Here is a 15717-nt window from a genome sequence, read left to right on the forward strand (position 1 = left end):
TAAATTTCAGCCAAATTATGGAAACTTTTGCAATATTCCATGTTTTACAGTTGATTCAATTTTTATTACCAAATTCCATGATTGGAGAAAATGAAATGAAATGAAATGTAAACACTAAGAGAAACACACAGCGATGGGGTGTATACCCCTCGCAAATACAACGCGATATAGTGAAGTGGGAAGTTTGACCGCAACATGGTTGCACTGTGATATCCACTCCAACAAGACTAGCTTATTGACACGCACTTTTTCAATAAAAACACATTTATGCCATCACTTTACATCATGTATATTTATGTCGCATCACTTAGCCTGTGCTGTGATGTGCTGGAGCAGCAAGTAAAAGTTATAAAACTAAGCCTACCCTGAATGAGCCTTATTCGTTATGTGAAAGTTAGCATTAGCATAGTCTAGCATTAGCACAATACTGAGGGTTCCAAAATGTCAGCGATACGCTGGGATGCGTTTACAACATATGTCTAAAGATCATGGAAGTGGATGTTATCAGAAATGTCACAGATATTTACAGGTGAGCTAGTCTCGGTTTCCAGACGTTTGGTGAGCGGCGCCAACAGCGCCACCTAACCACCAAACGTCTGGGAATTTACTGTTCCAAATCTGGTTCAGAGCCCGGCGAGAACGGCCGGCAGCAGACACGCCTACATTTATTATTAGAATTTTATTTGGTAGCGGCAATGCAATGTTTCATAGTTCCAATATAGAGCAAGACACTGATGTGCTGCAAAGAGAGTTTATACCTGTTGTTTATTTTACAATTATTTGTCCTACCCAGAAGTGGTCCGCTTGCTACTGTGAAGTAAGCAGCAGGCTCTGTAACGTTAGCCTCGGGAGTCGGGCTTATCGCTGGGGGAAAGACCTCTAGCTGCCGGGCCCGGATGAAACACGTCCTATTAACAGGTTATGTTTGTTTCTAAGTGATTCATATGTTTCCCCGCAAACGTGGTAATGTTTTGCGAGACACCAGTTCTGCATGAGCGTCACTGATTGGTTCTCCGATGCAAGGCTTCCAACAGCACCACCTAACGTTATGAAAATATTGAAATAGTAATATTCTCAGTCTTACAGTAGTGAAACGGATTAAGACAGAGCTGAGTCTACAGGTGAGCTTACAACCTTTATCTGAAGGTAATAGAAGTGTATGGATGCAACGGGACCACTGGGGGAGCGAGCCAACACCAGTCAAAGCTGTCGATGTCTGTCTTATTCAGTGTAGCTGGAGCCTCAAGCATATTAGCCTGGCTAACATGCTAGCTTGATGCAGGCAGACAGGAGTCGGCTAATTAGCATTGGCCGAAGTTTTGCAATGAAAGCTAGAGCAGTTTCTTGAAATGCATTCTAACCAGCTGAAATATTCACATAAAACAACAGTGTATTGCTGGTGGTGGCCGTGACACCGGCGCTGTCCTAGGTTTTAAAGTAAATGTCAGTATAGTATATATATATATATTAAAGTGGAAAAAGTGTTGAGTATCTTTTTAACTGTTTTGACCGACAACTGATACTTTGTGTCACTTCAATCTCCAGAGCTCACAGTGTGTTAACTTTTATACCACTCCAGCAGAGGGCGTACCTCGCCGAGGTGGCTCATGCAACTAGAAGGAGTGGTCACGAATGTCTTCATGTGATGAAGTAGGAAGTAGATTGAGGGAAAACCCAAACAAATAGATGCTAAGATAAGATTAGCGCTTGCAAGAGTAAAACGCAGTCCAGCCTGGTGACGCGAGGTTAGGAAGCATTACACCACATTACACACTAAAAGATGAAAATGCTATTCATGTAAATATTGCGAGGCCTTTCTCAAAATTCAACTCCAGGGGCAAATTTATGGTCGCCCAACGAGCATCGCTGAACGTCACGTTCCATAATCGCTGGACGCTGATTTTGGAAGCGGTCACTCATAAAAGTTATAAATACTAGGCGATAGGAGCAGGCATCGTGTGTGCAGAGACAATAACACAGAAGCTTTGCTTCATGGTGATAAAGGAGATGCTGCCATTAAGCGTGGTGGACGGCTAGGGGTGTCCAAATTAAATGTTTAATCGATGCATCGCGATGCGGACGTGTCGCGATGCATCGAATCGAATCCTGACAGATAATCGTTGAGAGAGAAACAACGTTAACAATTAATCGATTAACTGATCGTTAAGGTGCGCGACTAAGGAAAATGCATGAAATTCCCATCCCTAGTATCGGCATTGGCTATTGGCCAACTTGTTATTTTGGCTTGTCGTTGGCCCAGAATTTTATAATTGGTGCATCCCTAATATTCAAACATTATGATTTGATTTGAATAGAAAAATAAAGAAATGTTTCTCACACAGCCCTCCAGCCTGTGAGAAACACTATACACAAGCTGACATGTATGAAAGTGTGTTGATGAAAAGAAGCCTTCCTGTTGAAGGGCCTCCAAAACAAGTCGAGTCAGATGTGGTGAAGGGGTTGAGGGGCATTTGAGGAGATTACAGGCTTTCACATTGAATGGCAGCAGGCCTTTGGGATGTGTAAGGAGATGGTGGCTGGCCAACTCCATGACTCATAGACGTGTTGTTCTCTTATTGTGGTGAGGAGAGTTCAATGGCGTTATAGCTCTAGTACAAATACCATTATTGCTCGTTGGTAGAAATACTGATCTTGCCAATGCCCTTGCCATAAATGACAGTAAAACAATAATTACACAGTCGTTTATAGCCTTCTGCTGACTCCTTCAAGATGCTGTCTTCAATAGATACTACATAACTTGGTAAGAAGAAGTCATCCAAAATGTAATGCACGATAGATTAAATTTGCAACACTATTTAGCAACATCATCATTATTATGGGAACAAAACTAAACATTTGAGTCAAAACACTTCAGGTAATTAAGGTTGTGACGTGTGAGCTGTGTGTCTGCTTGGCTAATAAGAGTCTGGTATACTCCAACTCAGTGGCGAACAGCGTGGAGGCATGACAGCAAGGTGGAACCCCGCCCTCTAGTGGCTGGACAACATCATGACACACACAAGACGCACACAGACGTACGCGCGCGCACACACACACACACACACACACACACACACACACACACACGGGAGAGAAAATGAGAAAGAAAGACAGGGTTCCCACACCTTCTTAAACATCAAATTCAAGGACTTTCCTGGCCGAATTCCCTCAAATTCAAGGAGCCAACATCAAGGTTCATTACTGTTACAACACTGATTTCTTTTAATAATGAGAAGTAGCAGCTTTACACAAGCTCACAGACAACTATTACAAAGAGAGGGGCTTGAATGTGTCAAGACGTCTCAACTGTGCTGTGTTAAATCTATTTATTAGGGGGCGGATGTCTATTATTGTACAAAATAAATAAATTCAAGCACTTTCAATGACCCCTGTCTATTTATGTCTATTTTCAAAAACCTTCTCAAGTTCTCACGTGGACCCTGGAAAGAGAAACGGGACAGGATGTAAGCGAGTGAGTTGAGAAGGCGACAGCCGAGCGACTGACCTCGTCTGAGTCCCACTTGTCCGTGATGCTCTTGTCCTGGTTGACCACGTAGCCGGGGGGCAGCCAGTTGACCGGCGGGTCAAAGATGGACACCACCATGCGGCTGGGAAGGCCCTTCTTCTTCCCCAGGCGGTACAGGTTACAGTTGCTCACCTAGATAAGAGAGGACGAGTCACATTTTTCTCAACTTTTTGGGGACAGACGGACGTTTTCAGTGAACATTCAGGTGTCAATAAGTAAAGAACAGATGAAGGTAGAATCAACCTATTTTTCTATTAAAGTAGATGCTTCCTTCTTTCTTTTGAGATATTCGGTGTTTACATAGTCATAGAAGAAAATATTCTGTGGGTCTCGGAAAATGAGTGAAAATGATCAGAAACCCTGGCGGTGGCTGGCAACTTTTCCTTTGAAACTCTGCCTGGGAATGAGTTAAGAGGAAAAAGAAGACAAAAAAAGCTATTCTCAGAAACAGGTTTTATATTTTATTCACTTTCTTCTGATGTCTTCCTAAGAAACATCTTGTCTTGTAAGAAACATCTTACAAATAAAAATGAAATTTCTCACATTTGTTCTGTGCTAGTCTACAACTCTCCCCAGATGGGCAGAGGTGTCTCAGGTGGAGCAGTGACTGGGACAGCAGGGTTAGGGTTAGAGGGTTAGGGTTAGAGGGTTAGGGGGTTAGGGTTAGAGGGTTAGGGTTAGGGTTAGAGGGTTAGAGGGTTAGGGTTAGAGGGTTAGGGGGTTAGGGTTAGAGGGTTAGGGTTAGAGGGTTAGGGGGAATTGGCCAACAGGTACAATTTGGGAGAAAATGGGAGAACAATTCTAGAGAAAACAGAAAAGAAAAAGAAGTAAAGAGCTTTCTCACCTTCTTGCTGCGCATGTAGGAGAGGCGGCCCTCGTGGGCGTCGGGGTAGGTGCAGAACAGGTATGTGGTGATGGCATGCTTCAGGAAGGAGTCGCCCAGCATCTCCAGCCGCTCCAGGTTGAAGCCGTCGCTGGCGTTGGACAGGGTCAGGGCCTGCAGGATGAGGCCCGGGTTGGGCCCCAGGCTCTTGGGGGAGTCCCCCGCCTCGCCGGCCGGGTCGGGGGAAGGTGCTGTGAGAGCGTGGGGGCCCATGTTTGTCAGGCTGCAGACTGAGGTAGCTTTATTCACGTGGTCTGAGGTCCTCCCTGGGATACATTCATGACGAGGCTGGGGAGGGCTGGAGCTGCTGGGCGTCTTGGGACTGGGAGCTGGCTGCACAGGAACTGAGGTAGTGGTTCGTATGAATCCGGGGCTCTCCGGCTGCGGCAGGCCGGGCCGGGGGCGTTGGCAATTGTCGTGTTGGTGAAGGTGCTCTTCTGGGTGGCCGTTGTCGTCGCGGTCGGCGACTAGGGCAGTGCCGTTTGTTAGATTCCTGGTGCAGGCGCCGTGTCCGGGGCGAGGTGCCGTGCGGGGCTCCTGTTCAGACCGGGAGGAGTGGGGGCTGTGGGGCCCCTGCTCAGACCGGGAGGAGTGGGGGCTTTGGGGCCCCTGCTCAGACCGGGAGGAGTTGGGGCTGTGGGGCGGTGTGAGGGCATCGGGTTCAGGGGATACAGTCGCTTGGTTGTTACAGTGACCCTCTACGTCCTCGGCGCACGACTCGGGAGAGGAGATGAAAGTTTTGCTGTCAATGGACCTCTTCCACCCAAAGTCCAGGTTTGGATACCTGTGAGACGCAAAGAGAACCATGGCAAACATCCAAAAACAAGTTGTGTAGAAATGCCTTGAGGTGAGTTCACACTTTTCCACCTTTTTACCAAAAGGCTTATTTGCATGGTCTTCAACAGCCAAACTCAAAACAGTTGTGGTTTATTATTTAGTAGTGAACGGTATAACCGTTTAATGATAATACTGACTTAGTGAACCCTAGCATTAGAAACATAAAAATCCTAGTCTTTCCCCAGACTCAAATATTATGTTCAATCGCTGCTCTCCACACACTACATAAATTAGTCTGTGCCACTTCGCAGCCCCCGCTGCCATTTTGAGGGCGGGTATAGGGGGTAAAAATTGAGTGACTGACAGGTCATAGCACCAATGAAAGGGTGGGTCGTTTTCAAAAGTCAGGTTGTGTGGGCACTGGGCATGCCTGATCGCTAAAGTCGTTACTGATTGATTGGTGCCCCCAGGATTTCGGGGGAACCAATCACTGGCCAAGACTCCAGTGATTGGTTCCCCCAATCACAGCAGTTTGGAGCTAGAAGTGTCCCAAACCCAGAGAGAGATCTGCAGCATGCAGTAAGCCAAAGAACTCCCATAGGGTCTGGCATTGGGACTATAAAAAGCCAAACCTAGAAACCTAAGATTAGATAACAGTGGTTTAGAGAAACCTAGGATTAGAATGAGCATTCTTGCATATTCGCAAAATGCGATAATCTCTAATGAATTAATTTATGATGAAGATAAGCCACTGCACTGGATGAACTGGTGGTGCTGGGGCTTGTACTGTCTTTTATTTGGACCTGAAGTCAGGGGGAGGGTCTGGGGCTTGTGCTGTGTATTTGATTTGGACCTGATGTCAGGGGGGAGGGTCTGGGGCTTGTGCTGTGTATTTGATTTGGACCTGAAGTCAGGGGGGAGGGTCTGGGGCTTGTGCTGTGTATTTGATTTGGACCTGAAGTCAGGGGGGAGGGTCTGGGGCTTGTGCTGTGTATTTGATTTGGACCTGAAGTCAGGGGGGAGGGTCTGGGCACCGACTCCGGCGTCCCCGGCCGTCTGGGCTCTCAGCTCCTCGGCGGTCAGGAGGCAGTGGAGGCGGTAGAGGATGCTGGGCAGACACACAGCTTTCCTCCACAGGGACGCAGGGATGGGGTGGATGGCACACAGCTCTGGAACCAGGATCTGAAGAACAACACAGGATCAGAATAGCAATACAGAGTGCCAGAGACACTCGGTGTGTTTGACAAAAAGATGATGTGGCTAATACTGTCTTTTCTGAGGTGGAATTCACACCTTTTGCACAGATGCACCGATACTAGTTTTGTATCAGCATGATGTTTAGGAGTTGTTGGCAGCTAATGAGCTACTTGACCTGCAGGTCTGATGTGAGCAGGTGGTACCTGTTTGTTCTGCAGACTCTCCATGTCTGATGGGAGCAGGTGGTACCTGTTTGTTCTGCAGACTCTCCATGTGTGATGGGAGCAGGTGGTACCTGTTTGTTCTGCAGACTCTCTGGTGAGTAGGTGGTACCTGTTTGTTCTGCAGACTCTCTGATGAGTAGGTGGTACCTGTTTGTTCTGCAGACTCTCTGATGAGTAGGTGGTACCTGTTTGTTCTGCAGACTCTCTGATGAGTAGGTGGTACCTGTTTGTTCTGCAGACTCTCTGATGAGTAGGTGGTACCTGTTTGTTCTGCAGACTCTCTGATGAGTAGGTGGTACCTGTTTGTTCTGCAGACTCTCTGATGAGTAGGTGGTACCTGTTTGTTCTGCAGACTCTCTGGTGAGTAGGTGGTACCTGTTTGTTCTGCAGACTCTCTGGTGAGTAGGTGGTACCTGTTTGTTCTGCAGACTCTCTGATGAGCAGGTGGTACCTGTTTGTTCTGCAGACTCTCTGATGAGTAGGTGGTACCTGTTTGTTCTGCAGACTCTCTGATGAGTAGGTGGTACCTGTTTGTTCTGCAGACCCTCTGATGAGTAGGTGGTACCTGTTTGTTCTGCAGACTCTCCCACTTGGCCTTCCTCTTCTCTGCACTGCTGAGTGGCAGGGCCTTACCCTTCTGGTTCAGGTGCCGAGGCGTCAACAAGTTCAGTCTGCACGAACATACAGAAAGCAGCAACAACTTAACCCCTGTGCAAAATGCAACGTATATGGACATTACTTTGCTACTTAATGACTCAATGGGCTTTACGTTTTGTGGTGTTCATATTATCAGATAACAAGCTTGTGGTCCATTCAAACTTCTTTGAAGAACAGTTATGAGAGCATGTTTATTTGCAAACGATATTCAATTTACCAGCAACTTAATAAACTACAAGCTACATAAGATTGTGGTTATCTCCATTGGCCTGACCTAGAGGAGGTGTGGTCTACGTCCAGGAGGGGCTGGTTCAGGTTGGACAGGTCCAGGTTGTACTTGGTTTTGTAGTATTCAGCAAATGTCTCATATTCTGGTGAGGGGAACTTGCTGAGTGGCGTGAGGTCTGTGTAGACGTCGGCCACGTAGAATCGATGAGGCTGGTCGAAGTTACGATACCTGGAAGTAAGCATACCCAATGGAAGTCAGGATGGCAGTTTGTCCACAAACGACGATTAGAAATGGCATACAGAATTTGATGTGGTGATCCTCAGGCTAAAATGGAACACTGCCAACATGTTTTATTGACGATTTAAAATTGATTGTACAAGCGTTTGGCCAGAGAGTGGCCAAACGCTTTGTTAGCTATTAGCCAAATACTAGCTAAGATTCATTTTAAGTTCCATATTTTCCTGATAAGGTCAGCAAAATGTTTGCCAGTGGGCCTAATGCTTTGTTGAGGATGTACCGTAATGTTAGCATAAGTGTATTTTAGCTGCAACATTAGCTGCTACAGTGCATTACTATTGGTGACTATTGGTATTTTTCACCATTATATTTGCAGGTTACTTTTCCCAACATGACAATGTGGTAAATGTTGTTTTGTGCACGTTTATAGTGTTCAGCTTGGTTACCATCAGCTGCTAGTGCACCTGACTTATAGTAATGTAGACAGCTCATTAGCCTAGATATTGTTTATCTAGCTCAGGCTAGTTTTCACTTGTTATAACATAATTACATCTATCACATTGCAACATTTTATACAATTTATACACAACAGAAACGGTCCTTAAAACATCTTGTAGAGACCGATTTCTCAATACCAAGTTCCCAGTATTGGCCAACTGTGCAAAACTACCTTGGAATGATGACAGCGTCCTGGTAATCCTCCAGCTTGAAGGAGAAGGTGTTCTGCTTGGTGTACTGAGTGGTAGGAATGCCAGTGCGGGCCTCAGACTTCTCAATGTCCTCCATGAACTTAAAGTCCAGATCGAGTGTGTTGGAATCCCCAACTGAAAGAGGCAATCAATCAACATGAAATCGACAATTTCACACAAAACATTGTCCTAAAAAGTGTTTCGGGAAAAGACTACTAAACTTCTGTCCTAGGACATGAGTATGTTTCATTGCCTGAGATAGTTGAAATAGGGTTGGCATGATGGACGATGGCATCCACCCCCATCGACCTCTGAGCCTTCTACATCGGACCGTCGTGATGTCCATTTGTGAGCGCAAATTTGCGCAAATGTGGCAAAGAAACATATTAATAGATACCGGTAGTTGACTAATTCATATATCCACCACCACAGGCTAAATAGCCTCAGCGCTGGTCACAGTTTCAGTTTCAGCACGAGCCCCTCCGCCTCCCTCTCTCTGCTGAGTGCTGCGCGCTGTCTGCCCCCCCCCCCCCCCCCGACAACGACGATGCCATCGTCCATCGTGATGTTTCACTGTGGAACCATCGTGATGGCTATTTGGTTGACAACGCACAACCCTAAGTTGAAAGTCAAGTTCATGTACCTATAGGAAACAAGAATAACCTTTCTAGAATCAAGCATGAAAAATATGGTGGCCACATTTTTGGATTAGCCACAATACATTTATCATGCAAGCACAAGCCACATGTGTCCAGTAGGGGTGTGCCACCTTAGGCACCTCACGATTCGATTCGATTACGATTAAGGGTGCTACGATTCGATTATTAAACGATTATTACGATTAATCACGATTTTCGATGCATCTTTTTCACCAAACAGGATTTTTTTTAAGCAAGGTATATTTGTCAGTATCCATTAATTAAAGTAAACAAACAAATGTACCTCCATTATCTTCAGTTGCGACTGAAGTCCACGCATCACATGTTACAGCCACCCTGCATGCTTTCTTCAGTGATTCCAGTTTCCAGTACTTCGGTTTTGGTCTCGTTTTACAGTTAAGGAACTGCTTTCCGGGCGAAATACCGTATTTTTTGCAAATAAAGCAAAAAAAAAAATTGTATATTTGTATTGCAAATCGATAATCGAACATTGTGAATCGATTTTAATCGTCACGTGACTCATCGCGATGCATCTAAAAAACGATTAATCGGCACACCCCTAGTGTCCAGTGTTGTAAAGCTCAGCCCCAAAACGCCAGTGTAATTCTCCTCACCAACATTCAGAGGTAGAACGCAGTAAGCTGAGTCGGCCAGCGTGGGCTTGAACTCCAGTGCAGGTTTCTCCAGGCGGAGGATATGGGAGAAGACGTACTGGTGCAGGCGAGTGATGAGGTCTAGCTGAGCGGTGGTGAGCACAAAGCCCGACTTCTGCAACTCAATGGAGATGGTCACCTCACCTGAGCGAGTGTACACCGGGAAATGGGGGATCTGGAGGGGAGAAAAGCAAAGACTTGTGGTTCTCAGTAGTAGCATTAGGAGGTAGTAGGGTCTAACTAGTAGGTGAAAACATAAGCTAAGTTTGTTGGAAGAGATCAAGATTATAACCAGCTGACATACTCGAGGTATCGGTTTGGCAGTCAGGATGCCGAAGCACCTTGTGGTGTCCTCTGGTGGGTAGAGCTTCCTCCTGCGGAAGTTGAGTTCATCGGGGAGAGGGGTGGTGAGGACCATCCCAATCACGTATAGGTAGTAGGACTGTTCTGGTACAGCGTAACTGTCCCGTAGACACTCTGGTATCTGGACATGGCAGAGGACAAAGGAAACAAAAAGAGACGAGACTTTTGGGTTAGGGTTACCATCCGACTCACAAAATGTGCATGTCGTCGCTGTCGGGGCGGGACTTTGAATGTCCATTTTTTCACATTTTTATTTTTGTCATAAATCAATGCCATTGGTCACCCTTCACATCTCTGTGTGGGTTTTACAAAATTTAACCAATGTAAAAGCATTAAAACGATCTTGTGAGTAATTCTCATAACACCATTTGCCCTCAAACTGTCCGCCCCTAGCTCCGTCTCAATCCCCCCAGGCAAGGAGTACAACCCGCAAAAGAGACACTGGCCGACGCACCGTGTAATTCTGACATAATTTTGTTTATTCCCGGCTTCGTCTGACATAAATAGATCAATAAAAAGTTGTAGAATTATCCCTAGGCTGCAAACTAATTTAAACCATGCAGATCGAAGTGGTTTCTGATGAGATAATGTTCACGTTAGTGACAAGACGGAGCCTTTCTCTCGGCCTGGGAGCCGCCAGAGGAGCAGTGGCATGTCCCTGTGCGCTCCAGAATGATGGCAGCCACCGGGGGCTGCTCATCCCGGAGAAAGTGCCTTCAACTCGGACTGATAATAATAATAATACATGACATATATATAGCGCTTTTCTAGGTACTCAAAGACGCTGATAATTCTGTCACATCATTTGAGCTTATTCAGGTAAGATATTAATAATGTCATGATGACACATCCAGAGAACCTGACTATAATGAAGACGTGCCAACTTTGATGACGTGGTGTTTAGTATTTTAAGAGCACACCGTTTTTTTTACTTCCTGAAAAGTTGCTGTTTTGGAGATCCGAGTTTTCGCCCCGACCTTTCGGCCTAATGTGATGGACTAACCCTAACCCTAACGTCAATGCTTGTTTTGCAGTGCCCGTTCGTCTTTCACTGAAAAGTGTCTGAATTTGACAATTTATGGTTGTTTTCTTTGCTGGATAACTGCCTTATAAGGGAGAGGGATTCTGTGCTCAGCTGATGGCATGATGCTTATCCACTCTTGCTTTCAACCTATTTGGAGTTACTACTGAAGGTTGTGTTTGATGTTCACTGATACATTAACTGCTGTCACCTAGGCTGATGTGGGTTTGATTTCTACAAAAATCTGAAGAAAACTGCACTGCTGGATAATATTTTGTCATCCCATTTTATTGGTGGAAGTAGGCCATTTTTAGAGCAATTGAGTTTCACAGTCTTTTCCATTTTCACATTTTTCATCATAGTAAACACCCTCCCCAGTTGGCCATTAATTAGTTAGTTGTTAGACAGACACACAAAAGTAGGGAACAAAATATGGCTGCCTGGTAAACAAATGTGCGTGGCTGGCTGGTACAATTTCAAACTGACCAGCCACGTTGGCTGACAACAGGCTCATCAACGCTTTCCCACGCCAGCCATATGCTAGGTTTCTACCCAGCCTGGTTTTTAGTCATGATGACATCACAGCAGACATTGGAATATTCGGGGAAAAACTCAATAGACTACTCAAATTTGAATTTTTTTAAATTCGGTACTGCCCTATTTGGCAGAAGGGCTCTCTTACGGCTTTAGGATAGCACTGCCTCCTCTTGGTGGAGCCAGGCCGACCGGGGACGCTGGTCTCCTCCTCATCATGAAGATCCAGCTCCTCCTCATACTTCACCGTCTCCTTCCCCACCGGCATCAGGTGGTCATCTAGCTCACCTAGGAAGGAAGGAGAAAGAATGGAAGGGAGGAAGGAAGGCAGAAGATACACAAGACTGATGCCAGGGAAACGTTATATAGAGTTTGAAAATAAATGTTCCTATTTTAAAGCAGCTACAAGGAACTTTTAACTGGTTATGAAACAGTCTAAAGTTAATACTGATGCCTCACAATCTGGGAACATAGACTCTGGGTTAAACCCAGAGTCTATCAGTCCGACGACTAATATGACTCTGGGACAGACGAGCGATAATGTGGGTTTTGCTTGTAGAGCGGACGTCCCGCTCCTTCCGTCATTGTTTACAGTCCAACGACATCTCATATGCAGCAAGCTGAGCTATTTATTATTATTATTATTATTATTATTATTATTATTATTATTAGCTGAAATGTCGTCTGGACCTACAATCGATCAGCTCCAACTCCGTCAATTAGACTAAAGAAAAACCGCGGCGCACGGAAGCGAAATTATTGATGCGGACGTGCCGTGCACTCTACAGCTCAAACCCTGAACTATCGTCTGTCTGTCCCAGAATCATACGAGTCATTAGACTGATAGACTTGAATGACTCACATCTTAGCAACATCAGCGAGGAGATTGGCGATTTCTAGATTGCTTAGATTTCTAAATGCCTGTGCATGGGTTGAGACAGCGGGGACTTCCTGTGTGTGCATGGGTTGAGTCAGCGGGGACTTCCTGTGTGTGCATGGGTTGAGACAGCGGGGACTTCCTGTGTGTGCATGGGTTGAGTCAGCGGGGACTTCCTGTGTGTGCATGGGTTGACAGCGGGGACTTCCTGTGTGTGCATGGGTTGAGACAGCGGGGACTTCCTGTGTGTGCATGGGTTGAGACAGCAGGGACTTCCTGTGTGTGCATGGGTTGAGACAGCGGGGACTTCCTGTGTGTGCATGGGACAGCGGGGACTTCCTGTGTGTGCATGGGTTGAGACAGCGGGGACTTCCTGTGTGTGCATGGGTTGAGACAGCGGGCACTTCCTGTGTGTGCATGGGTTGAGACAGCGGTGACTTCCTGTGTGTGCATGGGTTGAGACAGCGGTGACTTCCTGTGTGTGCATGGGTTGAGACAGCGGTGACTTCCTGTGTGTGCATGGGTTGAGACAGCGGTGACTTCCTGTGTGTGCATGGGTTGAGACAGCGGGGACTTCCTGTGTGTGCATGGGACAGCGGGGACTTCCTGTGTGTGCATGGGTTGAGACAGCGGGGACTTCCTGTGTTCACCTCCGTCTGAGACGGGTTGTCATTTTTGTTTGGGCCTGCGAATGAAGTGATAGCGTTAACCTGATGCAGTAAATCAAACGGCAGGCGAGGCTCAATGTTCAGGCGCGCTCAGTGAAGGCTTGCTGACCTACTGGTCAAAGCGGAAGGAGACTTGATGTTGAGGAAACGCAGCCTTCGTTCCGGGAGAACACTACTGCTTTTGTCCACAGGGGCCACTCAAATCAACACTCAATGAAAGTTGCTTGTAGCTGCTTTAAAAGGCATATCATGTTATATTCTCAATTGAATTGAGTTTTACCTATTTTGTGAAGTTTCTCGCAACATACTAGTGCAACTGCTTTCTCTGCCAGCCTGGCACAAGTCATTATAGGACCCTGTAAAGACAAACACATCAACACAAGCACCTGAGTTAGTGGCAATGTGATGTGCCATTAATAATAAACTGCAGTAAAGCTGGAATTATCCAACTTTCTATCACAATTACAAAGGCAGCTAAACACACACAGTTTCTAGGTTGGAATTGAATGGCTTTTAATATCTTTTCAATACGGAGACTTAAAATGTTGGCTTTCATCGTCACCTTAACAGGAACTCTCAGTGGGGAGTTGATAGGCAGGTAGAGAGTGGACTGGTAGCGTCCGTCTTGTGTCTCTGCAGTCTTACATTTGGGTGCCAAGTGGGTGAATGGGTCACTGGGCAGCCGAGCACAGTACCTGGAACCAGAGTCAAAAAAGACATGAAGCAAAACAGCTGCTTTAATATCAGTATAATACAAAGTCTACTAGGAGTTTCTTGATAAAGAGGAATCATTTTACACATTACAAAAAAAACCTCTTGGCTTCTGATTGACCATCAAAGAAAATGGGCCTGGAAATGCAAAAAACATGAGTGGAACCAGGCAGGATACCTGTTGATGTGTCCAATGGCTGTGTTGACGGTGACGCGGGGTCCTCCGTCCTCAGATCTAAGCACATAGGGCGGGAGGATGTTGTCATCGTCCAGCACCTGTTCCACCTCAAACTCGCTCACCTCTGCCGACTTGGAGCACTTATTCCTTAAGATCTGGCCAGAATAAAAATGTAAGATAATCACAACAACTAGTTATAACTGCCCCACTTTGCAGTATCCAGACAGATATCATGAAATTAATCAAATGGTTAAAATATTACCTTTTCTATGGCCTTGTAAGTTGTGAGATCCTCCTCAAAGGTTTTGGTCCTCTCTCTGTCAGCCAACATGATGTAGTTGGAGACAGGTGCCCGGGCTCTGCCTTTGGACTGGACATAGGACCTGTATTCTGTGGGCAGGTCGAAGCGCACCACAAGGTTACACTTTGGAATATCCACGCCTTCCTCCACAATGCTGGTGGCGATCAGCAGGTTGGTTTCATGAGCTCTGAACTTGCGGAGAACCTGTGAGAGGAAGGGTGGGGGGGGGATGTAAACAGATGACTCTTACGGAGTGATGACAAAATACCTCAAAGAAATACATGGGTGTCTACTAGTATGATATTCACAGGGGTTCTACATAATTTCATTTTCAAAAATACATATTTTCCTAGGCCTTAATTCTTCCCAGCAACCAATAAGTATACGTAAGATGGATACTGGGCCTATATATATATAACACCATTTTCTCATTTAGAGATGTGCTACATGACCATTCAAGCAAAAGTGGTTAAAATAAGAGGCGGCATGTACCTCTTCTTGTTTCCTGAACTCCACCTCCATCTGTTTGTTTCGCGGCTGGTTCTTGCCAATGCTGTGGCCGGTGATGAAGTTGCTGCTGATGTAAGCTAGCTCTTGATCCTGCTTCCCTGCCTCTTTGATGAGCCTGGGGAAACGAGCATAGAGTCATGGATAACATGCTGGGAACAATCCTCTCTGCTCCTCCTCCTCCACGGCTGTGCAGCAGTCTCTGACGCAGGGGACGACTGTCGCTAAGAAACTCATTCTGAAGGAGTGGAAGTCCACCTCCCCACCCTCTTTTCAGCTGTGGCTAACGGACATGGTTTCGGTTGTGCGTATGGAGAAACTCAGGTTCCTGAGGACCAACTCACTTAAGAAAGTTTAAACTATTTGCACAACATATCTTACAAGCATATAAGCACCTTATGCAGCTGGTAGCATGTTATAATGTTGGAATGCTGATGATATTTGTATGTTCTTTCTTCTCCTTTTCCGTGTCTGAGTTTGTTTTTCATGTTCTTAAAATTTGAAAAATAAAATAATGGAAAACTAGAACAACCGCACAGCAGATATATGCCTCTGCCAACAAGTCAGCAGTCGACATGCATGTCTGTCCAGACTTTGACCCAAATGTGAAGAAATTTGGTCAAGGTGTTACTGAGATATGTTACCGAGCTTGAAAATGGCGTTCGTGAGGTCACAGTGACCTTGATCTTTGACCACAAAAATGTAATCAGTTCATCCTTGAGTCCAAGTGGACATTTGAGGCAAATAAGATGAAATTCTGTCGTCACAGTAACCTTGAACTTTGATCACCAAAACCTAATCAGTTCATCCTTAAGTCCAAGTGGAT

General features: G+C 45.7%; 1 protein-coding gene across 2 annotated transcripts in view; it reads right to left on the bottom strand.

Annotated features, from left to right (window-relative positions):
• The window catches only part of dicer1 (dicer 1, ribonuclease type III), a gene marked incomplete at both ends in the record, with an annotated part of 47067 nt that overhangs the window by 13786 nt on the left and 17564 nt on the right, over positions 1 to 15717 (bottom strand). The window contains 15 exons of one of the 2 annotated variants that reach the window (XM_083632421.1): positions 3506 to 3658; positions 4371 to 4946; positions 5082 to 5193; positions 6193 to 6368; positions 7173 to 7278; positions 7539 to 7721; positions 8401 to 8554; positions 9693 to 9906; positions 10036 to 10215; positions 11798 to 11937; positions 13475 to 13550; positions 13757 to 13889; positions 14084 to 14238; positions 14346 to 14588; positions 14877 to 15009. In XM_083632421.1, the coding sequence (XP_083488547.1) occupies positions 3506 to 3658; positions 4371 to 4946; positions 5082 to 5193; positions 6193 to 6368; positions 7173 to 7278; positions 7539 to 7721; positions 8401 to 8554; positions 9693 to 9906; positions 10036 to 10215; positions 11798 to 11937; positions 13475 to 13550; positions 13757 to 13889; positions 14084 to 14238; positions 14346 to 14588; positions 14877 to 15009 (2734 nt within the window). Of the gene's footprint in view, positions 1 to 3505; positions 3659 to 4370; positions 4983 to 5081; positions 5194 to 6192; positions 6369 to 7172; positions 7279 to 7538; positions 7722 to 8400; positions 8555 to 9692; positions 9907 to 10035; positions 10216 to 11797; positions 11938 to 13474; positions 13551 to 13756; positions 13890 to 14083; positions 14239 to 14345; positions 14589 to 14876; positions 15010 to 15717 lie in introns of both variants that reach the window. The other variant, XM_083632420.1, reaches the window with a different exon arrangement.

This window comes from Poromitra crassiceps (genome assembly GCF_964638095.1).
Source record: "Poromitra crassiceps genome assembly, chromosome: 3".
Taxonomy (NCBI): Eukaryota; Metazoa; Chordata; class Actinopteri; order Beryciformes; family Melamphaidae; genus Poromitra; species Poromitra crassiceps.